Genomic DNA, 25,133 nt, shown 5'->3' with positions numbered 1-25,133 from the left:
CAAACATGCTTTAGATTAAGGATAATAGTTAACGTTATTCGTTACATATATCTATCTGTAACAACTGAAAACTGTCACCGAATGGGTAACTAGCTAACAAAATAACCACGTAACATCAGCAAGCTAACTGTTTACTGCTAGCTTTCTGGTTAGCAACCTTGCTAACGACTAACGTGGCGTCTCGATGCTGCAATGTGGTTAGCTAGCTACCCCCCAACCTCCTCACAATATCCGTCAGATGTTTAGTCGTTATAAAACAGATCGATAGACTGATCACTCTTAAATATCATTACTAACACTCACCTTAAGTTCAATCATCCGAAAACGACGACTGTTTGGCGATAAAGACACTCTGCCTGGCTACAGTTCCCTAATTGTGTTACATTCTTTCCCCCATGCTGCATTCTGAGAGGGTGTGGGCAAGCATGACTGACAGATTTGCGAAGCCAATGAAAATGCAGGTTAGCAAATCAAATCAAATTGTATTTGTCAATGCGCTGAATACATCAGGTGTAGACCGAACCGTGAAATGCTTACTTACAAGCCCTTAACCAACAATGCAGTTCAATAAATAGATTTAGGAAAATAGTTAATAAAAAAAACTAAAGTAAAACATTCAATAAAACGTAACCCAATAAAATAACAATAACGAGGCTATATGCAGGGGGTTCTGGTACCGAGTCAATGTGTGAGGACACAGGTTAGTCAAGTTAATTTGTACATGTAGGTAGGGGTAGTGACTATGCATAGATAATAAACAGCAAGTAGCCGCAGTGTAAAAACTGTGTGTGTGTGTGTGTGTGTGTGTGTGTGTGTGTGTGTGTGTGGGGGGGGGGGGGGGTCAATGTAAATAGTCTGGGTGGCCATTTGGTTAATTGTTCAGCAGTCTTATGGCTTGGGGGTAGAAGCTGTTAAGTGGCCTTTTGGACCTAGACTTGGTGCTCCGGTACCGCTTGCCGTGCGATAGTAGAGAGAACAGTCTATGACTTGGGTGACTGGAGGTCTTTGACAATTTTTTGGGCCTTCCTCTGACACCGCCTAGTATACACAGTACCAGTCAAAAGTTTGGACACACCTACTCATTCAAGGGTTTTTCTTTATTTTTTTACTATTTTCTACATTGTAGAATAATAATGAAGATACAAAACTATGAAATAACACATGGAATCATGTATTAACCAAAAAAGTGTTAAACAAATCAAAAAATATTTTATATTTGAAATTCTTCAAAGTAACAACCCTTTGCCTTGATGACAGCTTTGCACACTATTGGCATTCTCTCAACCAGCTTCATGAGATAGTCACCTGGAATGCATTTCAATTAACAGGTGTGTCTTCTTAAAAGTTAATTTGTGGAATTGATTTCCTTCTTAAGCCAGTCAGTTGTGTTGTGACAAGATAGGGGTTGTATACAGAAGATAACCATATTTGGTAAGAGACAAAGTCCATATAATGGCAAGAACAGCTCAAATAAGCAAAGAGAAACAACAGACATGAAGATCAGTCAATCCGGAAAATTTCAACAACTTTGAAAGTTACTTCAAGTGCAGTCGCAAAAACCTTCAAGCGCTATGATGAAACTGAGGACCGCCACAGGAAAGGAAGACCCAGAGTTACCTCTGCTGTAGAGGATAAGTTCATTAGACTTACCAGCCTCAGAAATTACAGGCCAAATAAATGCTTCAGAGTTCAAGTAACAGACACCATTATCTCTTAATTGCCTGACGATGTTATATTTCAGTTTTATGAAAAGTATGTATATTTATTTGTCAAACACTAAACTTTCATTCTTGTTTCAACATCAACTGTTCAGAGGAGACTGCGTGAATCAGGCCTTCATGGTCGAATTGCTGCAAAGAAACCACTACTAAAGGACACCAATAATAAGAAGAGACTTACTTGGGCCAAGAAACACAAGCAATGGACATTAGATTGGTGGAAATCTGTCCTTTGGTCTGATGCGTCCAAATTTGAGATTTTTGTTTCCAACCGCTGTGTATTTGTGAGATGCAGCGTAGGTGAAATGATGATTTCCGCATGTGTATTTCCCACCGTAAAGCATGAAGGAGGAGGTGTGATGGTGTGGGGGTGCTTTGCTGGTGACACTTTCTGTGATTTATTTAGAATTCAAGACACCCTTAATCAGCATGGCTACCACAGCATTCTGCAGTGATACGCCTTCCCATCTGGATTGGGTTTAGTGGGACAATCATTTCTTTTTCAACAGGACAATGACCAAACATACCTCCAGGCTGTGTAAGGGCTATTTGACCAAGAAGGAGAGTGATGGAGTGCTGCATCAGATGACCTGGCCTCCACAATCACCCGACTTCAACCCAATTGAGATGGTTTGGGATGAGTTGGACTGCAAAGTGAAGGAAAAGCAGCCAACAAGTGCTCAGAGCCGGCCAAAATCCATCTCGCTCCATCTTGTCCCACTGGGCTTCCTCTCATGATCATATTTGGTGTGAGTGGAAACGCCAAACGGATAGTTCAGATTCATACATCCGGTGAAACATATGGCTCATTGTTCTATCTGTGGTAACATGCTGGAAATCCAGAGGATTTCATTGATTGATGTAATTGAAAACACAGTGCTTGGCTGTTATGTAACAACATGAATTATGGCATGTTATTATGGCATGTCTGGCACACCACAAGACATAAGCCTTCCTTGTTTTCTGTATTTCATGTTTTTAATTTTGCAATAAATGTATCATACCCCCCCCCCCCTCCCATTTAATTTATTTTTATATAGGAATATGAATCACTTATTGTGCACATCCATTCTCAAATATGAAATGCCCTCAATTAAGAATGTACACTTTTGAATCTAACATAGCCTTGAACTGTCACATAAACAATAATGGACCTCTACCATTTTCAATGACCCCTACACTAAAGTTCATTCCATCCCGTGATTTTGACCTCTTTCTTCATGTGGAATGTACTATTAGGTGTACATTTCCAGTGTATTCCAGAGGAGGGCACTCTGTAATCAAATAGAGTCAACACGGGCAGGCACATAGATCTGTCAGCAGGAGGAGCCATTGTACCACCATAAAAATTCAGCATGACTAACCACTCAAATATGGGCATAATAATAATAATTATAATAATGGGTGAAATATTGTGTCAAATAAATTCTGCTGCACAATTGCTGAACAAGTAAATAAACACATCAGATGTATATCTAAACTTTTATTTGTATCATCTGTCCATTGTCTGAAGATACCATACAGTTCGAATGATACAAGGCGTCATATGCATGCAAGAAATTGTGTTGCTTCTCCACACACCAGTCTCATGTGGATCTAGCACGAGTCATCCATTTTCATTCTACTTTTCTGCTAGTACTACATAAAGAGACACTTACTTATACAGAATTGATACCATGTTCATTACGGGATAATAGAATATTTTTTTACGTGGATATACAAGTTTGGAGTTATATGATACAGTATCCCTGTTCTGCAGGCAAATGATTGATCAGTTATTATAGCAGTACAACATTGTGTTCAGTTTTTACTGAAGTAATACAACAGTAATTGTAGATGAACCTCTTGTAGAGGATGGGTCATGATGAAGCAGAGCACAGGTAACCAACAAGCTACTCTGACAGGCTGGGTTCAAACCCAGGTGTCCAATGCACCACAAGACTATGTTAGCCCGCTAAGCTAAAACCTTGGCAATAGCTTGGGGAGCTATTACAAGTTTTCAGTGGAGATTTTGGCATGCTACAATATGGGTCTGATCTGGTTTGTGAAGTAACTACATGTACTGTAAAGTGAACAGAAAACTGTGCCAAACATATTCCCTTTACCCCAATCACAATTCGAGAATATTCACACACAAAAAAAGTTTGTGTTTTTTTACAAAGAACACATGTAATTTGCAAAAAGGTATAACGAATCTCCCAATTTCTCTAATGAAATATGTTCTTACACAGAGGCATTACACCAAGAGACATACAAAACAACCAAAGCAAAATATTATAATTATACCAGAACTAAACAAATATAAAATACGTACATAACAAAAAACTGGAAGATTCATGACCTTGTTTTCAGACTGTACTGTGTGGCATGTGCAGTGTAGTTATATAAACATAGTGAACCAAAGCAGCCAGGTTTAGTCTCCGTTGCAGAGAAATCAACAAAGGGTTTTGTCCATAGTAAGACCTCAGATAAGCCAGTTAATATTATAATAGGAATGATGAAGCAGTTCTAGTTATACGACACAGTGACTTCAGACAGTGTGGCACCTTTTTTTTAGACCACTCCTGTCTAGTACATTAAAATTAACAGAATATTTATCCCACCGAAGAATATACACCAAGAATAATATTATCAGACTTATAAAGCAAGGAAGAAAGAATCTGAGCAGTGGAGGCTGGTGGGAAGAGCTATAGGAGGACGGGCTCATTGTAATGGCTGGAATGGAATAAATGGAACGGTATCAAACCAGATGTTTGACTCGTTCAATTTATTCCATTTCAGCTATTATAATGAGTCCATCCTCCTATAGCTCCTCCCACTAGCCTCCACTGAATCTGAGTCATGTTTAATTTGGTCAATGACATTACAAAACTGAAGCCCTGGTTTAGACCCAAACTACTTCAGGGCTACGTTCAGTAGGCTAGTGTTGAATGTTGTAGGCAAAGGTTGAATGTTGCAGATAGAAATGCCATGAATAGAGCTTACATGATTCCTTCCTTTATGTCAGAAAAACATGTTTGTTCTTCATGTATATAACATACGACCTGAACGTTCTACAATATTGTGCCCAGCTGAACATGCCCCAGGCTTTAGGATGGTATTTTTTTAGGAATAATGTTCTATTTAGAAACACGACCACATCGGCCAACAACACTTTGATATCACCCTTTTGGGTTTCAATAACACCTTTGGTTCCAGTTTAAAAGCGAGCGACAAATGAACGGCACAAGATCAATTAATACTTGAAGCTCTATATTTGATTTGTAGTTTATTTTTATTGCACTTGTACAAGAAGTGACCAGTAAGCGCTTATAGAGAGGTGGGGGGTCAGAAAGTGCTGTTTTCTCAAGATTGTTGCTCTCTTGCATACTGACTATTTCCTGCAACCTGTCACCTGACCTCTCTATGTGACATCACAACTGGACAAGTCAATATGGGTCTTGTAATTCATTGTTATTAACTACTTTACTGATTTATTTAATCATAATTATTTGGATTTGTAGCTTTGTGTACTTTTGTTTTCTCCATGTATTAATTGCAGACATCTTTAGTCACTCTGAACAGTGAGTGGATGACCTGTAGAGTTTAGGGGTCTTCAATATCCAGGAACTCTTTCTTGGGTGGGGCTATCCCCCTGTACCAGGCACAGGACCCATCGCTCCTATTGATACAGGCAAAGTGTTGGGCCTGGGGACCGCTGTGGCTCTTTTCCATCACCCAGTCCGTCCACAGACACTCCTCCGGGGCGCTGATCGTACAGGGGATGGAAGTGCAGCGGATGATCTGTGGATCGGAGCAGAAAGAGAGAAAGATCAAGAACACCGACTGATCATTACCCCAATTCTCTAGCATTTCCCAATGTGATCAGAGTACTCTTTAAGAAAATGTGCTGTGTAAATATTGAACAAAACTTGTGTACTGTAATATTCCTATAATTCCCATTAAACACCCCCACACACACCTTGCACTTGCAGCCACTCTCATAGCGTTGAGTCAAACTCTTCTTTTGTGTGGCACTCATGGCCTCCCAAGACTCAATAAAGTCACACAGTGTAACATGCATCGTTCCATCAGTCTCCAGCTTGCCTGCAGACATAGAGGAGATAGTGAGTCTATGTCCCATAGAGAAAACATACTGATACAGACAGGAACACTGGAACTCTTCGAGTGGGTAACACTTTATAATAACTTGAATAAGCATTCATAAACTATTTATAACTAGTGTACATAAATACTTAAAATCAATTAGTATTTTAATATGTATAAACATTTATAAGAATTATAAAATGGTTAATTCATAAGCATGTATAACATTTGTCATGATTAATTTAGAAATCTGCAGTTCAAACAATAACAAAGCAGACGCCCTGTCATGGTTTTGGTGAAAAGCTGAGGGATGGGGCTGAAGAAATGTAACCCCTCTCAAATTCATAGACAGAGCTATGGATGCAAACACTGACCACGCATGTGATTCAAATTAAAACAAGCTTGTATTTTGGGTTCTGATGGGGTACAACAGTTGAACTAAGGACATTACTAATTTACAAGCTATATTCTTCAAGAATCAATGGGTATACATCATTAATTTAAAAACACAAACATTTATTTAAAAAAGTTATTATGAATTGAAACCTGAAGTTGTACCAAAAATGTATTGTTCTAAAGCACTTGTTTTCTCCTACAGCATGCAGTCAGTGGTCATAATGCTGTAAGCATTTCTTGGTAGTTGAACCAGTGCTGGCAATAGATCTTGGTAACATAGTGAGAACCGCACCTGTGAAGAGATACTCCTTGTTGCCGTTGGTTTCCAGAGTAACGCCACAAACGGCTGAGGAGGGTGCAGTGAAGATGGCGTCGATATCCCGGTCAGGACCTTTGAACATCTATCCAATCACAAGGAAAGGAAGAGAAGGATCTATCAAACATGTCCATATGCAGGTCTGAATGTCACTGACTGCAGAAACCACTTAATAAAAAGGCTGATCATACCTTGATCTGTTTGATGTCGTACTTGATCCTCTTGATGGTGTTACCATAGACGTCATTACCAGCCTCAACCACTTTCTTTCCAACCACCTTTGCCCTGATCACTAGAAGAGTGAAAGAGAGGGAGACATGGTTTAACTCTACTGAAATAATCTATTTCCGTTTTACTGGTCAGTCAGACACTGACGGTTTAAGGGTGTTATGGGATCTAAGAGAACAACAGTAAAATGCTTTATAGACCCACGTTTCTACCGTCTGTTCAGACTGTGCATAAGTTTAGACTGTTTGGGTGCAACATTTTGGCTAGGTTTGCTCCAAAACAGATGAAAGTCAATTTTTCCTCCTGGTCCTAGATTCCTCGCTCTGGTCGTTTGCTTCTCCTTTAATTCAACACGCCTGGTTTAACTATACTGCCCTGTCTTTAATTCAACACGCCTGGTTTAACTATACTGCCCTGTCTTTAATTCAACACGCCTGGTTTAACTATGCTGCCCTGTCTTTAATTCAACACGCCTGGTTTAACTATGCTGCCCTGTCTTTAATTCAACACGCCTGGTTTAACTATGCTGCCCTGTCTTTAATTCAACACGCCTGGTTTAACTATGCTGCCCTGTCTTTAATTCAACACGCCTGGTTTAACTATGCTGCCCTGTCTTTAATTCAACACGCCTGGTTTAACTATTCTGCCCTGTCTTTAATTCAACACGCCTGGTTTAACTATTCTGCCCTGTCTTTAATTCAACACACCTGGTTTAACTATACTGCCCTGTCTTTAATTCAACACGCCTGGTTTAACTATGCTGCCCTGTCTTTAATTCAACACGCCTGGTTTAACTATGCTGCCCTGTCTTTAATTCAACACGCCTGGTTTAACTATGCTGCCCTGTCTTTAATTCAACACGCCTGGTTTAACTATGCTGCCCTGTCTTTAATTCAACACGCCTGGTTTAACTATGCTGCCCTGTCTTTAATTCAACACGCCTGGTTTAACTATGCTGCCCTGCTTTTAATTCAACACGCCTGGTTTAACTATGCTGCCCTGCTTTTAATTCAACACGCCTGGTTTAACTATGCTGCCCTGCTTTTAATTCAACACGCCTGGTTTAACTATGCTGCCCTGCCTATAATTCAACACGCCTGGTTTAACTATGCTGCCCTGCCTTTAATTCAACACGCCTGGTTTAACTATGCTGCCCTGTCTTTAATTCAACATGTCTGGTTTAACTATGCTGCCCTGCCTTTAATTCAACACGCCTGGTTTAACTATGCTGCCCTGCCTTTAATTCAACACGCCTGGTTTAACTATGCTGCCCTGCCTTTAATTCAACACGCCTGGTTTAACTATGCTGCCCTGCCTTTAATTCAACACGCCTGGTTTAACTATGCTGCCCTGTCTGGTCTGCAGATGTTCAGGTGCCAACCAGGTGCTGGTAGGAAGACTGAGGCACATGAGCGTTTCATCAGCTGTAATCTGAGAGAGGAATGTGCCTGGCCTGCTCTGAGGAAGCTAGTCAGCAATCTTTTGGAAAATTTAACCAGAATGCACGCATGTGCACAGGAAATCAGTCACACACTAGACGTTGTCACACACTGTTGGGCCCAGGCCCCTCCTCCCGAGCCCTCCGCCCATCAGTCTGGGTAGAAGGTGCTGACAGCGACACAAACCACCCTCTCTTTTCTTCTTTCTCCTCATTTCAGTCTGATTCAGGAGATTTTTAAAGGATTTGTTGTTGGACAAGTAGGGAAGAAATAGGCAGAAAGGTTGGAGTGGAAAAACATGGTCCTTGCCAAACAGATGAACTTCCTCTGTAACGATGTTAAGTTCCCTCTATTCCACAGCTGTCTATCATCATTAGGACCAGTACACCACATAGATGTACTTGTGTTGCTTTATCACTGGAATTGCAGTTTGTTTTTGTTTTGCAGGCATCCTGATCTAATGAAATTACAGTAGACTGGGTTTTTACTAACAGCTTTACCAGCTACTTAAAGGGGACATTACACTCCATTGTCAGAGTTTGTCAGAGGTTTACAGACCTCAAGATGGCTCCACATCCCCTGCCATCGGTTGTGCAGAGCCAACTATGCCTCAACCAAAAATGAATTAAAAAGATACGCACCACAAATACGGAAATTATATGGTGCTCATCTTTCCGTTCATTAGGGATTGTGGCATGTAGCTGTATCTACACAATACATAGCCTGGGATGTGTATTTATGGATCTACACAATACATAGCCTGGGATGTGTATTTATGGATCTACACAATACATAGCCTGGGATGTGTATTTATGGATCTACACAATACATAGCCTGGGATGTGTATTTATGGATCTACACAATACATAGCCTGGGATGTGTATTTATGGATCTACACAATACATAGCCTGGGATGTGTATTTATGGATCTACACAATACATAGCCTGGGATGTGTATTTATGGATCTACACAATACATAGCCTGGGATGTGTATTTATGGATCTACACAATACATAGCCTGGGATGTGTATTTATGGATCTAAACAATATATAGCCTGGGATGTGTATTTATGGATCTACACAATACATAGCTTGGGATGTGTATTTATGGATCTACACAATATATAGCCTGGGAGGTGGACTTTCCTAAACACAAGATTACTTTTGAGATAAAAAATAAATACATCTGACAAACTTTGACTTTAGAGTGTAATATCCCTTTAATATGAACATCTCTTCTATTGGTTTCTAAAACCATAAGTGTAGCACTGCCTAGCAACAAACAAAGGGCAGTGTGGAAAATGCTGCTATGAATGAAAGATGAGGTTCACCTCAGTGCAGTCCAGCCCTAGCTGCCTTCAGCTGTGAATCAGACTGGAGACTAATGTTAAACAGATGTTTACTTTGAGTTCAGTCGTCCAATTTCCCAAGGTGGCGACCGCAGGTACGGCTAAGACCAGTCTTTTAGGGAATTTATACTTTGTCTAAGAAGTACGAAGCATGTGCCTTAATTGGATTACAATACGGACCGAGAATAACATTTCCTTTTAAGGTTTTACAGAGTCAAACTGTTGACAGGGAGAACGGAGAGGGAGGGACAAAAGAGAAAGAGAGAGAGAGAATACTAGGAGATAGGATGGTGAGAGTGATGGAGGAATGTAGAATATCTCCAGGCAGGGAAACAGAGTTAAGGAGTGGCAGGAATAGCAATCATGCTGCAGTTGTGGAATCATCCTCATCACCATTTCATGTGTTTAGAAAGAGACAGGCCAGCAATACCAATACCATATGTTAGCACTGACATTCAGAGAGAGACAGGAGAGAGACAGGGGAAGAGAGAGACAGGGGAAGAGAGAGAGAGAGACAGGGGAAGAGAGAGAGAGACAGGGAGAGAGAGAGAGAGAGACAGGGGGAGAGAGAGAGACGGGAAGAGAGAGAGACGGGAAGAGAGAGAAAGACAGGGGGAGAGAGAGAAAGACAGGGGGAGAGAGAGAGACAGGGGAGAGAGAGAGAGACAGGGGGAGGAGGGAGAGACAGGGGAAGAGAGAGACAGGGGAAGAGGGAGACAGGGGAAGAGAGAGACAGGGGAGAGAGAGACAGGGCGAGAGAGAGACAGGGCGAGAGAGGGACAGGGCGAGAGAGAGAGAGCACGCGAGAGAGACGTCAACAGGATAGACAGAGAAGGAGAAGAGTCAACTAGCCAGGAAAAAGCACTAAACTCTACCCAGGCTGCATGGTTTGCTGTGTGCATCAGAACAGCTCTGAGAGGGCAGCCCTTGCAGTCATACAGATTCTAACCACTGGGCACACACTGTTAAAATCAACGTGGTTTCCACATCCCTTCAATGAAATTACATTGAACCAACGTGGAATAGGGATTGAATTCACTTCTGGGCCCAGTGGGTAAGGTCTACACACAGTCTCACTATAGTCTACACACAGTGGTGGAAAAAGTACCAAATTGTCATACTTGAGTAAAAGTAAAGATACCTTAAAAGAAAATGACTCAAGTAAAAGTGAAAGTCACCAAGTAAAACACTACTTGAGTAAAAAGTACATTATTTTCTTTAGGAATGTAGTGAAGTAAAAGTAAAAGTAGTCAAAAATATAAATAGTAAAGTAAAGTACAGACAACAAAGAAAACTACATAAGTATTACTTTAAAGTATTGTTACTTATGTACTTTACACAACTGTCTGCACAGAGTCTCACTATAGTCTACAAACAGTCTCAGATGGAACAGAGCACCTTTTCTGAGGCCACACACACACACGACACCAAACATGCCCAGGGGACCCCACAGTACTGCACTGAGTGATCCTTTCAGAATGATCGACTCACGCACACACACTCCCTCTTTCCCTCTGTGTTCCACACTCTGCCATTCTGAAACACACCGTTGCTAGTGTTACAGCCCCATGGACAACCAGTGTAGGGACAGCCTCCTGCTCCTCCAGGTCCATGGGGATTGGTGGTCGTCCCCTTGACCGGAGTGTACAGAAAGAATCCTCACTGGCTGAGCAGGAATCAGACACCGGACACTTCTGCTTCCCTCCTATGGTAAAGTAAGTCAGGTGGAATGTTCCAAAGACACCAAGCAAGGATATATTGACTGACTGGACTGTGGAGTGACACAGTTGTGCTGCGTCACTTGGATTGGTGGACAATGCTGTCGGTCTGAAATGTACTGTGAAACTAGTCTGCTCTTGGAAATGAGAGCTGGGTTCTGTGTACATGGCTAATACAGTACTCTCTTCATGTAATATCATTTTCTCAATTTGGTATTTCCTTTTGAAAATACACTAACATGATTGGATTGTGACATGTAATCTCCCTCTCCATTGAACCTGAGCAGATCATGAGTCCTACCATTTCCAAACTCCAACTTCTAACACCATCCGATTTTCCAATCACCAAACCTACGAAGAATTAACTGAGAAAGTCCAGAAACAAACTAACACATTTAATCTTCCTCAGCTTTAAATCCAAATGGTTTAACCTCTAGCTGCCACATTTATGTCTAACAGCGGGGATAAAAGCGCACTTCCTGTCTGAATGACCGGATGGTTACCAGTAGCCATCCATCACATTCATTACACTATAGAGCTGCTGGAACAGTGGGGCTGCTATTGCAAGTCTTACAGTGGTTTTATGTGTGGTTTTATTGGTTGACACACTACATCAGTGTAATTGGATGGGAGATGTGATGCATGTTACACAGTCTGCTCTCATTGGCCCTGTGCCATAACAACAGTGTACACTGTGTAGTCAACAAACACCACGCTCTGCCTGGCCCCCAAGGTGAGCCGAAATGAGGTACCATTATCAAACTACTGAGCCAAGCTCAACTGACCGGACTACACATCTATCATAGTGGCTGGAACCGTGCTGGAAAGGAGGGGGGATACAGGCAGCACAGTATGGATGGACACTGAAAAGGGCACTCAAAAAATATGACTTAAACAAGTCCTTGATAAAGCCTGTTGACAGATGTTCAAAGAGGGTAGATTTACCAGGAAGTGGCTCATCATAAAACAACTCCTTCTTGTTCACTCTGACTGCCCCCCCCCCCCCTAAACTGAATTAAAGGGTAACACTTTACAATAAGGTTACGGGTTTATAAAGGATTTATAATCAAATTAATTATTGACAGTCAATTAAACATTTTACAAGTAGTTAAAAAGTTAGAACTCATTGATTAAAATGGTGAGACAATCATTCAAAACAAGGAACACAAAGGGAGCACTCAATTATGGCTCTGGAAAAATCTGACATCTGTTTTAAGATTCCAATTACCTATCAGTGTTACATTGTAAAACAGCATTTCCAAAAAACCTTCCATTTCAAGTTCATTTCTAATCTATGGGAAGGCTAAATGACTCATCCTAGTAACTTTCCCAGACTACTACGCAACTCCACCGTGCAGAGGTGAAACCTGGGAGAGTCCACTGAATGATGATTATGACTAACATGGAGTGTGTGGTGTGTGTCCAATTCTAACCCGAGTTGCACATAAGTTGATTTGTTCTCGGTCTCAAGATAAAAATCATTGTAGGAAATGACAATGTTAACTGGAAACAGTTGACCATAGATAAAATCATTATAGGAAATGACAATGTTACCTGAAAACAGTTGACCATAGATAAAATCATTATAGGAAATTACAATGTTTACTGGAAACAAGATGGCCAAAGGCTGTGAAAAAGACAAGAAGAATTATCTGGCAGGCTGGCACAAGATCAGGAGAGGTTGCGGAACAGAGTGTACTTTCTAATTGTCCTCTTTCACAAACAACAAACACACTAGTTGGGATAGTTGCTTGGTCATCAACAAACCTTTTCTAACAATATGCAGATGGGAAAAATGTCCATGCATGTCATTTAATTGTAGAGGAGAAGGGTTCTGGTTCAGCCAGTCCTGCTGCATGTTTTCCTTCTGAACACAGTGGTCAGTCAGTGGCCGACAATTCCTGCCCTCTATTCCTGCCCTCTAAAGACTAACAAGACAGGCACTGGAGTGGGATCCACAGGGTTGGACATCGAGGAAGACATTGAGAAGAACCAATGAAGAAGGGATGAAGAGGGTAGGAACTAGGATTCACCTGGAATGAAGTTAAGAAAACTGCTCTGAACTGGGTTTGCTGGAGATACACTGTTGAGGCTCTTTGCTCCTCTAGGAGCTAAAATGATTAAGTCAAATCAAAAGAAAGACAGTAAATTACCATTTAGCAGATGCTTTTATCCAATCTAGTCCTCATTCCATATACAGTATACCATTTAGCAGATGCTTTTATCTAAAGCGATTCAGTCATGTACCCATACATTTATTACGTATGGGTGGTTCTGGTAATCGAACTCACTATCCTGATGTTGCCATGCTCTACCAACTGAGCTTGCCCCCTCCGCAGCAATGCCAAATTCATCAATCCACTCAAACCAAACAATTAGCTCTCACATCAAGTGTTCGCCATTGTGTCCCTCAATCATTTTGGAGAATCTACTAGGAATGAAATCTCTTAGCTTCAAATGGTTGTCCATAAACTCAACAGGAACTGTCCTCAGGGAATTGTGTGTTGCATGTCATCACACCTCTTCACTAACTGAAACAGCAATCTGTTTCTTGGTACATTTCTCTGAAACGTCAAGAATAGCTGCTCATGTTGTAGTGCTGCCAAAGACCCTCAACCGTCCTGTCTTACCATACTGCACAGGACAGACTGCATCAGTCCTCAACCGTCCTGTCTTACCATACTGCACAGGACAGACTGCATCAGTCCTCAACCGTCCTGTCTTACCATACTGCACAGGACAGACTGCATCAGTGCTCAACCGTCCTGTCTTACCATACTGCACAGGACAGACTGCATCAGTGCTTGAAGTAGAATGAAAAAGGTGCCGGTCCGCTTTAATTTCACAATGCCGGTATTCATGTTTTACAGGGACTAACCTAGAGGTGTCGATAGTCAAGCAGTTAAATTATGGTAAAGTGCTGGTAAGCCTGTTGAACACTGGCCCAATTCAAGCACTCGTCTGCGTTAGCTATCCACTCAGGACTTCAAAAGCATGGAAATATCATCTCACTTAGTAGAATGAACAACCGTTAGCCAACCTGTCCGCGTGATAAACAAACAGCCCAGCCAAACCCTGAGTACATAAGGAGCTGTTGTGATGTCAAAGCTGGCGCAGATTTTGCTTTGGACAGAAAAGGATGTGGTTATAATGGTATCGTCTGTTGACACAGCTTGCAGCAGGGCCTGTCTTCAGAGCAGAAACCAGTCAGCCTACTTTTTTCAGATCCCAAAAGGTTTGCATTCCTTTTCCTCAAATCTCTCCATAAGTACACACACCTCCAACTAGAAGCAATACGAGGCAGCGGACTGCTTGGTCAAATGCATGACTGGCATAACATCTGACCGTCGAGCGGCATTGAAGGGCTCCGTAACCGGTCAGCCCTGACGGGACGATTTCAATTGATGCGGATGGAAATGGATTTGCTTCTGTTCAATCCCTTCTCATGATTGAATAAACTGTCTGGAGATGCCAATTAGAAGAAGACTTCCAGTATATTCAGTACATGGCGTTGTTATCGCAGTGGTCCACAAGGAGTGAAGAGGATATCAAGTTCATACGTTTCAGTACATGTCAGACAGACAATGAAATACTCCCCCCCTGGAATTGACTGTACACCTCTGCCTAAAGACAAAAGAAGGAACCAAGTGGCCTTGGTGGTCTAGCTTGATGTGCTACCACCTACAGAACATACACGTACCAGTGTCAGCATGGGTTCAAATGTCACCTGCTGCCTGTGACATTAGTGATGGGCGGGGTCCATACAGTTACATATCGGGATACTATTTTTTATGATATATCTTATCGTTTTGACTATATCGCAATATTATTTTTGCGCTAGTTGGCTGTACTTGCACCAAAACACCAGTGTTTTCAGCACTTTTATTTCCATGACTGATCAAACCTCGTTTTCTCATGGCTCTCCCTTGTCCCTCTGCAGAAGACAAATGGGGAGCAATATTTTTGGAGCATCAAAACACAATAAAATCACAGTATCGAATTGCAATACATACAGAATTGTGAAAATCGCAAAACATCTCGTATCGGCACCTAAGTATGGTGATAATATTGTATCACGAGGTCTCTGGCAATTCCCAGCCCTGTGCAACACACTCGCTTCCTGTCTTTCCTACTCTCTGTCCTCTGTCCAGTGGAAGACAAATACTGAAACTCCTTTAAAGAAAGTGACCGAAGGCGCCGTCCCTCCTCTTGCCTGCCACCCCACCGCACCAACCTACAATGGACCACACAGAAGCTAGGTTGACAGTGTCATTCATGCCAGTCACCTTTACTGAGAGGGCAGGAGGTCCCAAATTGAACCTCTTGCGTTAAGAAATGCGATGTATCCTGAAAATAGGGAACAGCACCAAACTAGTACACCAGGCCAAATGAGGTCACCTCTAAAGCAGGCCAAGGATTTATTTCATCAGAATGGTTTGTGTATAAAAATACGCCTTCAACATAGCTTAGCCCGTTAATGGCATCGGGAAAATTACAAAGAATATTGTCTGATTTTCAGTGGTGAAAATCGACCAAGGAATTTACAGAGATTAAAAATCCTTCCAGAGGTTATGGGTTTACACAGCTGGATTTTAAAAGGCAGTGTGTGCCAGGGACTTTCTCAACAGGTTCAGATGCTTGGTCATGCTCTTCATTGGCCCTCTATTTCCTAATTTCCATCAGACGGGATGACAATGCCATTGCAATGTGACCACGTTGCCAACTTCAAGGCATCGTTGTGCAAAAGAAAAGCAAACAGTGTCCAGTGTTCACATACTAGAAACTGTTGACAGTAAAATTACCCATTCTGACCATGGTTTGTGCATTTCACAGCATAGTTGGGGTCAATTCCGTTTCAATCCAGTCAATTCAGGAAGTAAACTAAAAGCACCAATCTTCCTCAAATTGGAATTTCAGTTTACTTTCTGAATTGACTGAATGGAAATTAGATTGACTCCAACCCTGATTCACAGCCTTTTAGTGTCAATGAAATGAAAGTGCAATGAAAAGACCGTTCTGCTTTTGACCTTTAACCTAAACCTAGGCTTTATTCTGCTGCACTAATCTCATGAACAGGATTGTGTTTCTACATCAAACAAGCAAAAGGACAACATAGGAATAAAGTGGAATCATATTACACAGGTTCTACGCCCCTCGCATGTTTTAATTGTTTTTTTTATTTAACCTTAATTTAACTAGGCAAGTCAGTTAAGAACAAATTCTTATTTACAACGACGGCCTACCCTGGCTTAACCCAGACGATGCTGGGCCAATTGTGTGCCGCCCTATGGGACTCCCAGTCACGACTGGATGTGATCCCACCTGGATTTGAACCAGAGACTGGTTGCCTCTTGCACTGAGATGCAGTGCCTTAGAACGCTGCGCCACTCGGGAGCCCAGGGGCTACAGTCCATTACGGATTACAAAGGAAGACCCGGGAGTGATCTGCTCAACTATGCCTCTCTACCAGACTAACTCAACGCATTTAACGCACGCTTCGACAATAACCATGCCATGCCATGCGTGAGGCCCCAGAGGACTGGGGGATCTCGCTCTCCGAGGTCGACTTGAATAAGGTCTCTAATCAGCTCCACACTCGCAAGGCATTTAAGAATTTAAAATGGTCCACACACACACACACAGTCATGAAGAAGGAGTGACAGGGCCTCTTCCACCTCAGGAGGTTGAAAAAGTTTGGTATGGGCCCTCAAATCCTCAAAGAATTATCCAGCGGCACCATCGAGAGCACCTTGACTGGCTGCATCACTGCTTGGTATGTATGGCACAGGACTCTACAAACTCACACCGACACACACATAACATGCACACATATTTATAGTGACCACACACACACACACACACACACACACACACACACACACACACACACACACACACACACACACACACACACACACACACACACACACACACACACACACACACACACACACACACACACACACACACACACACACACACACACACACTCTTAATTTATGCTGCTGCTACTCTGTTTCTCATACATCCTGATGCCTAGTGACGTGACCCCTATACATATCTACCTCTATCACTCCAGTATCCCTGCACATTGGAAATATGGTATTGGAACGGACTCTGTATATACTGTACTGCAGCTTCTTACTTTCTCATGTTCATCTTATTTCTTGTGTGTTTTTTTTCTACCTTATGTTATTTTTAGTACTTCATTGATACTGAATATTGCATTGTTGGGTTTAGAGCTCGCAAGAAAGGCATTTCACTGTCCTTGTGCACATGCCATTAAAACGTGAAACTCTACGAACTCTGGTGCCATTGCAACCTATAGCAGAGAAACTGTGGAATAAGTAAACTGCTGTATATATACACACCACAGGCTGAGCCAGCTCACAACCACGAAGAAAGTCCCTGAAAAAACAGTATTTAAACATCAAGACAAGCCGGTCACTGTTCAGAGATTCTCGTTAGCATAAGTTAGTTATGTAAAGACAAGTAACCCAAACAGGCAGTGGTCTGTACCTGGTCAAATCAGAAGAGAAAGAGGCCCAGAAACAGATCCTCGTTGGTTTCCAAAGGTTTGGCCTAATATGACTAAATCAAATACAATTTTATCAAATACAATTTTATTGGTCGCAGACACATGTTTAGCAGATGTTATTGCGGGTTACTGAAATGTTTGTGTTCCCAGCTCCAACAGGGCAGTAGTATCTAACAATACACAACAATACACACATCTAAAAGTCAAATAAATATTAGGATGAGCAATGTTGGAGTGGAATTGACTAAAATACAGTATAACTAGTGGGATTCCCTGGTTCTTTAAAGTACATATACAGTCATCAGCCTTCAGGCTGGACGTGGACGCTGTAGTACATTCTTAGAAATAGAAACGTGCTATCTAGAACCTAAAAGGGTTCTTCGGCTGTCCCCATAGGAGAACCCTTTGAAGAACCTTTTTGGGTTCCAAATAGAACCCTTTCCACAGAGAGTTTTACATGGAACCCCAAAGGGTTCAACCTGGAACCAAAAAGGTTTCTCCTATGGGGACAACTGAAGAAACCTTTTGGAATCCTTTTCTCTAAGAGTGCACTGGGTCGTGTTCACAAGTCATGAAACTGAAGAAAACTTTCCGAAACGGGGAGGTAGGCCTACTACCTACACTTGTCAAATAAGAAACACTCATTTTTTCACTTTTTCCATTGCACAACGTTTTGCTACAGTGGCCTAATGAACGTGAGCAACCCTGCCTGGACCTCACACCAAAGCCCATGTTTCCCAGATACCATTTGCCACACAGGCTAGCAGTAGTAACTATACAGTAGTAATAGTGGCTGCAGTAGAAGGCATCTATCATCTGTAGTTGTTGTTCTGGTGGTTTAGGCTTGACCAGGGCAGAACCCATCCAGGGTTCTAGATTTCTTAATTCCACCCTTTTACCTTTAGATCTGTGTGTATTGTTGTGAATTGTTAGATATTACTGCACTGTTGGAGCTAGGAACACAAGCATTTCGCTACACCCACAATAACATCTGCTAAATATGTGTATACGACCAATAAAATGTGATTTGATATAGAAGAAGGTCCCAGAAAAACAGTTCTCAGTCACAACACAGTGGATTGTGCTACTCGACTCCCAACATCTTGCCTGTTCATGGTACACTTTGATGACCAATACAAGGATCTGGCCAGAGAACCACCCATAGTAGAGCTCACAACAAACACTATTTACCCACAATGCATTACACAAGCTTTTTTTTTATTCGTATCTGCCTGTATGGATGTTAACATAACAGCACAACAGCATGACAGCACCTTTGAAAGGACAGATGACTTTAAATGGATACATTTCTAGCATATTTTGACCTTGTCAAATCCACTATGAGCCAGACATAGGTCAGTCACATTCCACAGAATTAACAACTATCCTGTGTTTATTTCACAAGGACATGAAGGAAGAAGATGCTAGAATATTCTTAGTTGGTTATGTTTGAGAATATCTCCCTTCATGTGACCCCAAGGGGATTTAAATGATCTGGAGAAGAAAATAGGTCTGAGTGTCTGGTACAGTAGCTGCTGCTATAAGACTACTCTATAGAGGACACAGTGTCTGGTACAGTAGCTGCTGCTATAAGACTACTCTATAGAGGGCACAGTGTCTGGTACAGTAGCTGCTGCTATAAGACTACTCTATAGAGGGTACAGTGTCTGGTACAGTAGCTGCTGCTATAAGACTACTCTATAGAGGGCACAGTGTCTGGTACAGTAGCTGCTGCTATAAGACTACTCTATAGAGGACACAATGTCTGGTACAGTAGCTGATGCTATAAGACTACTCTATAGAGGGCACAGTGTCTGGTACAGTAGCTGCTGCTATAAGACTACTCTATAGAGGGCACAGTGTCTGGTACAGTAGCTGCTGCTATAAGACTACTCTATAGAGGGTACAGTGTCTGGTACAGTAGCTGCTGCTATAAGACTACTCTATAGAGGGCACAGTGTCTGGTACAGTAGCTGATGCTATAAGACTACTCTATAGAGGGCACAGTGTCTGGTACAGTAGCTGATGCTATAAGACTACTCTATAGAGGGCACAGTGTCTGGTACAGTAGCTGCTGCTATAAGACTACTCTATAGAGGGCACAGTGTCTGGTACAGTAGCTGCTGCTATAAGACTACTCTATAGAGGGCACAGTGTCTGGTACAGTAGCTGCTGCTATAAGACTACTCTATAGAGGGCACAGTGTCTGGTACAGTAGCTGCTGCTATAAGACTACTCTATAGAGGGCACAGTGTCTGGTACAGTAGCTGCTGCTATAAGACTACTCTATAGAGGGCACAGTGTCTGGTACAGTAGCTGATGCTATAAGACTACTCTATAGAGGACACAGTGTCTGGTACAGTAGCTGATGCTATAAGACTACTCTATAGAGGGCACAGTGTCTGGTACAGTAGCTGCTGCTATAAGACTACTCTATAGAGGGCACAGTGTCTGGTACAGTAGCTGCTGCTATAAGACTACTCTATAGAGGACACAGTGTCTGGTACAGTAGCTGCTGCTATAAGACTACTCTATAGAGGACACAGTGTCTGGTACAGTAGCTGATGCTATAAGACTACTCTATAGAGGGCACAGTGTCTGGTACAGTAGCTGCTGCTATAAGACTACTCTATAGAGGGCACAGTGTCTGGTACAGTAGCTGCTGCTATAAGACTACTCTATAGAGGGCACAGTGTCTGGTACAGTAGCTGCTGCTATAAGACTACTCTATAGAGGGTACAGTGTCTGGTACAGTAGCTGCTGCTATAAGACTACTCTATAGAGGGCACAGTGTCTGGTACAGTAGCTGATGCTATAAGACTACTCTATAGAGGACACAGTGTCTGGTACAGTAGCTGCTGCTATAAGACTACTCTATAGAGGGCACAGTGTCTGGTACAGTAGCTGCTGCTATAAGACTACTCTATAGAGGGCACAGTGTCTGGTACAGTAGCTGCTGCTATAAGACTACTCTATAGAGGGCACAGTGTCTGGTACAGTAGCTGCTACGATAAGACTACTCTATAGAGGGCACAGTGTCTGGTACAGTAGCTGCTGCTATAAGACTACTCTATAGAGGGCACAGTGTCTGGTACAGTAGCTGCTGCTATAAGACTACTCTATAGAGGGCACAGTGTCTGGTACAGTAGCTGCTGCTATAAGACTACTCTATAGAGGGCACAGTGTCTGGTACAGTAGCTGCTGCTATAAGACTACTCTATAGAGGACACAGTGTCTGGTACAGTAGCTGCTGCTATAAGACTACTCTATAGAGGGCACAGTGTCTGGTACAGTAGCTGCTGCTATAAGACTACTCTATAGAGGGCACAGTGTCTGGTACAGTAGCTGATGCTATAAGACTACTCTATAGAGGGCACAGTGTCTGGTACAGTAGCTGCTGCTATAAGACTACTCTATAGAGGGCACAGTGTCTGGTACAGTAGCTGCTGCTATAAGACTACTCTAGAGCATCAGTGTGACAGGAAAAAGAAAAAGAAGGGGGGGTTGATGGGTTCTGTCTGTAAAACGTAAAGTATGTGAAGTATTGGATAATTTCATGTTGAATTGAACATTTGTTTTGAAGCAACGTGCTGTGTGTGTGTATGTGTGCAGTGTGAGAGAGAGAAAAAGAGAGGTGTTCATTAGCAGCCTCTATTCCACCCATCACCATTCCCTCCTGTATTCCCAGTATGTTGCAAATAAAGCAGGCCATCCATCTTAAATGGTGAAACATATTAACTGTCAAAGATTAGTGATATAACCTACCACTATTATTTGATTTTCATAATAGTCTACACCAAGAAGTCTACACTACAACTGAGTGCCTTGGGCTAAATGTAGGAAAACATTATTTTTATATTTTGGTGTATATCATTTAGCTTTTGGACAAATAACAATGAATCTGAAGGCATACTGTAGGCCTATAGCAAAATAGAACAGTTGGTGTAGAAAACCTACAGGAGGGTAGCTATCCAGGAACAGGGTTTGAGAACCCTGGCTGTAGTCCGTTTTACTGTTGCCTACTTAATTATGTAAATAATTGTGTGAGAATACGTAAATATAGGCCTAATGATCATGGCATGAAAATTATACAAAGTTACAACGACCATAGACAATTCTGCATGATGCGCAAAAATGTGTAGTAGCCTATCTTGATACAGTGTAGTAGCATATCTATCAACATGTGAAGAGAAACAAATGTTGCCAAAATTGCTTACCGACATCTGCGTTGCAAAAAGCCTGTTGAGGATGCGCAGGGGAGCAACTGCAAGCTTCTGCGATGTCTTCGACCCGCCAGAGGAACAGAACGACCAGAGTAAAGAAACAACTGCTTACGGACCAAGTCATTTTGGAAACGAAATATTCTACTGTCGACTGTATGGAAAAATCTATCAATCTATCGCGTGGAGGGAAAATGTTTACCCCACGACAGCTAAAGAACAGAAACACAAATATATATTCAGTCCCAAGCTTTTCAGAAGGTCGTGAAGTCGATTGTTTCGCCAAATATCACAAAAGGATCGCACTATTGAAAGTGTGACATGTAAACTACACTAGAACATTGCTCTTTCCCTTCTAGACTGTTCCAGACTGACAGACACCTAGAAATGTGTTTTCCTTGCCTTTTATGGTGGGCTGTGAGCTCCTCCCCCAGTCAGGACCTAACCAGTGGCAGGCAGGCTGAGCATTCTATAAAACAGCAGATTCATGTTGAATGAGCTCTAGTAACAATGAGGTTGTTTTTCATCAATAGGCTAGGCTTATGTAATGTGTCTAAGAGTCTAGCCTACATTATGTATATCTTTATATGTAGGCTATGAAGTCTCCGTTTCCATATCCTCATGGCATTATCTAAATATGTGACTTGAATAAAGGTTGGATTTAGGCCTAATAACAAGTCACTAATTCCAAACATGTCCTATCTGATGTCTACAACATTTTAATATAGCGCCTGCTCTTGTCATGTGATTTCCTTTAAGCATTTATCCACAACCGATGGCCTACTTTGCTGTACTTTTTCCCAAGTTCAAATATCTCTCAGTGTGCTTCCACAGACCTGTGTATAGTGAGTGCAATGTGGACCTTGTGTGTCTGGGAGCAATTTCAGCAGCTAATAGGAAACCCAAGACATCACAGCACACAAGGAAATACCAGTACACAGAGAGAAAGAGAGAGAGAGATAAAGAGAGAGATAGAGAGATATGTATGTTTATTTATTTTCCCTTTTGTACTATTTGTACTATTTGCACATCATTAAACTGTACAGAGCCATAATATGACATGTGAAATGTGTCTCTTCCTGTGAAACTTGTGAGTGTAATGTTTACTGTTATTTTTGGATTGTTTATTTCACTTTTGTTTATTATCTATAGCACTTGCTTTGGCAATGTAAACAAATGTTTCCCATGCCCATAAAGCCCTTTGAATTTAACTTAATTAAGAAATAAAGATAGAGAGACAGAGAGAGAGAGAGAATAGAGGTTTAGGGGGAGGAGGGATGAGGGATGACATCATCCCATTAAACATAATAGATTCAATCTGGTGGCAATTCCCCTAATGTAAGCTACCCAAACCCCTGCTTCTTTCCCTGCTCCCTGGCTTCCTGCTGAATGAAACATAATGCTATAGTCAGATATATTCAGGCATTTAGCATCCCCCTACTCCCATGCACAAAAATGGCCTGTTCCTTTGTTGGAAAAACGTATTCACCACTGGCTGCTTGTAACACCAGCTCGGGAAGTTGAGGGGACTTGGAGAATTGGGGTTTGTGGCCTCCAGACTCTGTTTTGTCTTGTTTCTGGCCTGGGAGTGGTTGTGTGTGTGTGTGTGTGTGTGTGTGTGTGTGTGTGTGTGTGTGTGTGTGTGTGTGTGTGTGTGTGTGTGTGTGTGTGTGTGTGTGTGTGTGTGTGTGTGTGTGTGTGTGTGTGTGTGTGTGTGTGTGTGTGTGTGTAACATGGAGTACATGGTGTGTTGTAATAGGGGAAAGGAGGAATAAGGAAGAGAGGAGAGTTGTGGTTGGAGCGTGAGTCACACATCTCACTCTCTCTCTCTCTCTCTGTCTCTCTCTCTGTCTCTCTCTCTCTCAATCTCTCTCTCTGACATCATCTTTGGCGTCCATCCGCTGTTCCTCTGGGTTCCATATTTCCACTCTTTTGCGCATTGAACATTTTTGCTTGGTTGCTTTTCCACAGCTCTGTGCTGCCTGCCGGCTACCCCATGCCCATATAAAAAAGAGAAAGAGAGAGAGGACAGCTCCCAGTCTTCCAGTCAGTTGCCACTACACACTTGCTTCACAGCCTAGTCCCATATATTTATTTATTTTGATTTATTTCACCTTTATTTAACCAGGTAGTTGAGAACAAGTTCTCATTTACAATTGCGACCTGGCCAAGATAAAGCATAGCAGTTCGACACATACAACAACACAGAGTTACACATGGAGTAAAACAAACATACAGTCAATAATAGAGTAGAAAAATAAGTCTATATAAAATGTGAGCAAATGAGGTGAGATAAGGGAGGTAAAGGCAAAAAAGGCCATGGTGGCAAAGTAAATACAGTATAGCAAGTAAAACACTGGAATGGTAGATTTGCAGTGGAAGAAAGTGCAAAGTAGAAATAGAAATAATGGGGTGCAAAGGAGCAAAATAAATAAATAAATAAATACAGTAGGGGAAGAGGTAGTTGTATGGGCTAAATTATAGATGGGCTATGTACAGGTGCAGTGATCTGTGAGCTGCCCTGACAGCTGGTGCTTGAAGCTAGTGAGGGAGATAAGTGTTTCCAGTTTCAGAGATTTTTGTAGTTCGTTCCAGTCATTGGCAGCAGAGAACTGGAAGGAGAGACGGCCAGAGGAGGAATTGGCTTTGGGGGTGACCAGAGAGATATACCTGCTGGAGCGCATGCTACAGGTGGGTGCTGCTATGGTGACCAGTGAGCGGAGATAAGGGGGTCATCTTGTAGGTCATCTTGTAGATCCCATGCCCACATCCCATGCCATCAGTTGTATACAGATATGTGCCTTCCCCAAATTAATGGAAAAGATAAACACAGCAAATCTGGAAATTAAATGGTGCTTATCTCTTCCATTCATTTCAGATAGTGGTATAAACACTTTATTTTAAGGTAAATATATCATTCATTTGACATAAACGATGAACAACTAAACTTCCATAGTGTATCTTTAAATTATAATGACTACTGTGTATTAGCACCAGGGTTGGGTAGTAACGGATTACATGTAACAGGGATTACGTAATCAGATATAAAAAATGAAGTAACTGTAATCAACCTAGATTACTTTTGAAAAATGTGTAATCAGATTACAATTACAGTCTTAAAAAC

The 25,133-nt window shown here is 41.8% G+C and overlaps 2 protein-coding genes across 5 annotated transcripts in view; both read right to left on the bottom strand.

Annotated features, from left to right (window-relative positions):
* LOC106606430 (ubiquitin carboxyl-terminal hydrolase 36) overlaps positions 1 to 424 on the bottom strand; it is a 41,401-nt gene extending 40,977 nt beyond the window's left edge. For all 4 annotated transcript variants that reach the window (XM_045715689.2, XM_045715691.2, XM_045715692.2 and 1 more), the window contains exon 1: positions 304 to 424. The gene's annotated coding sequence lies outside the window, so the exon portion shown is untranslated. The remainder of the gene's footprint in view (positions 1 to 303) is intronic.
* Positions 425 to 4,976: 4,552 nt separating this feature from the next.
* Positions 4,977 to 22,381, bottom strand: timp2 (Metalloproteinase inhibitor 2). The gene is given in 5 exon segments (NM_001141279.1): positions 4,977 to 5,501; positions 5,680 to 5,804; positions 6,493 to 6,601; positions 6,708 to 6,808; positions 22,007 to 22,381. Coding segments are annotated over 5 exon segments (663 nt in total). The 5' UTR covers positions 22,137 to 22,381; the 3' UTR covers positions 4,977 to 5,303.
* Between the last annotated feature and the right edge of the window lie 2,752 nt (positions 22,382 to 25,133).

Source organism: Salmo salar, chromosome 03, assembly GCF_965601325.2.
Source record: "Salmo salar chromosome 03, fSalSal1, whole genome shotgun sequence".
NCBI lineage: Eukaryota > Metazoa > Chordata > Actinopteri > Salmoniformes > Salmonidae > Salmo > Salmo salar.
The sequence above is the reverse complement of the archived record's forward strand: the minus strand, read 5'-3'. Positions and strand labels throughout refer to the sequence as shown.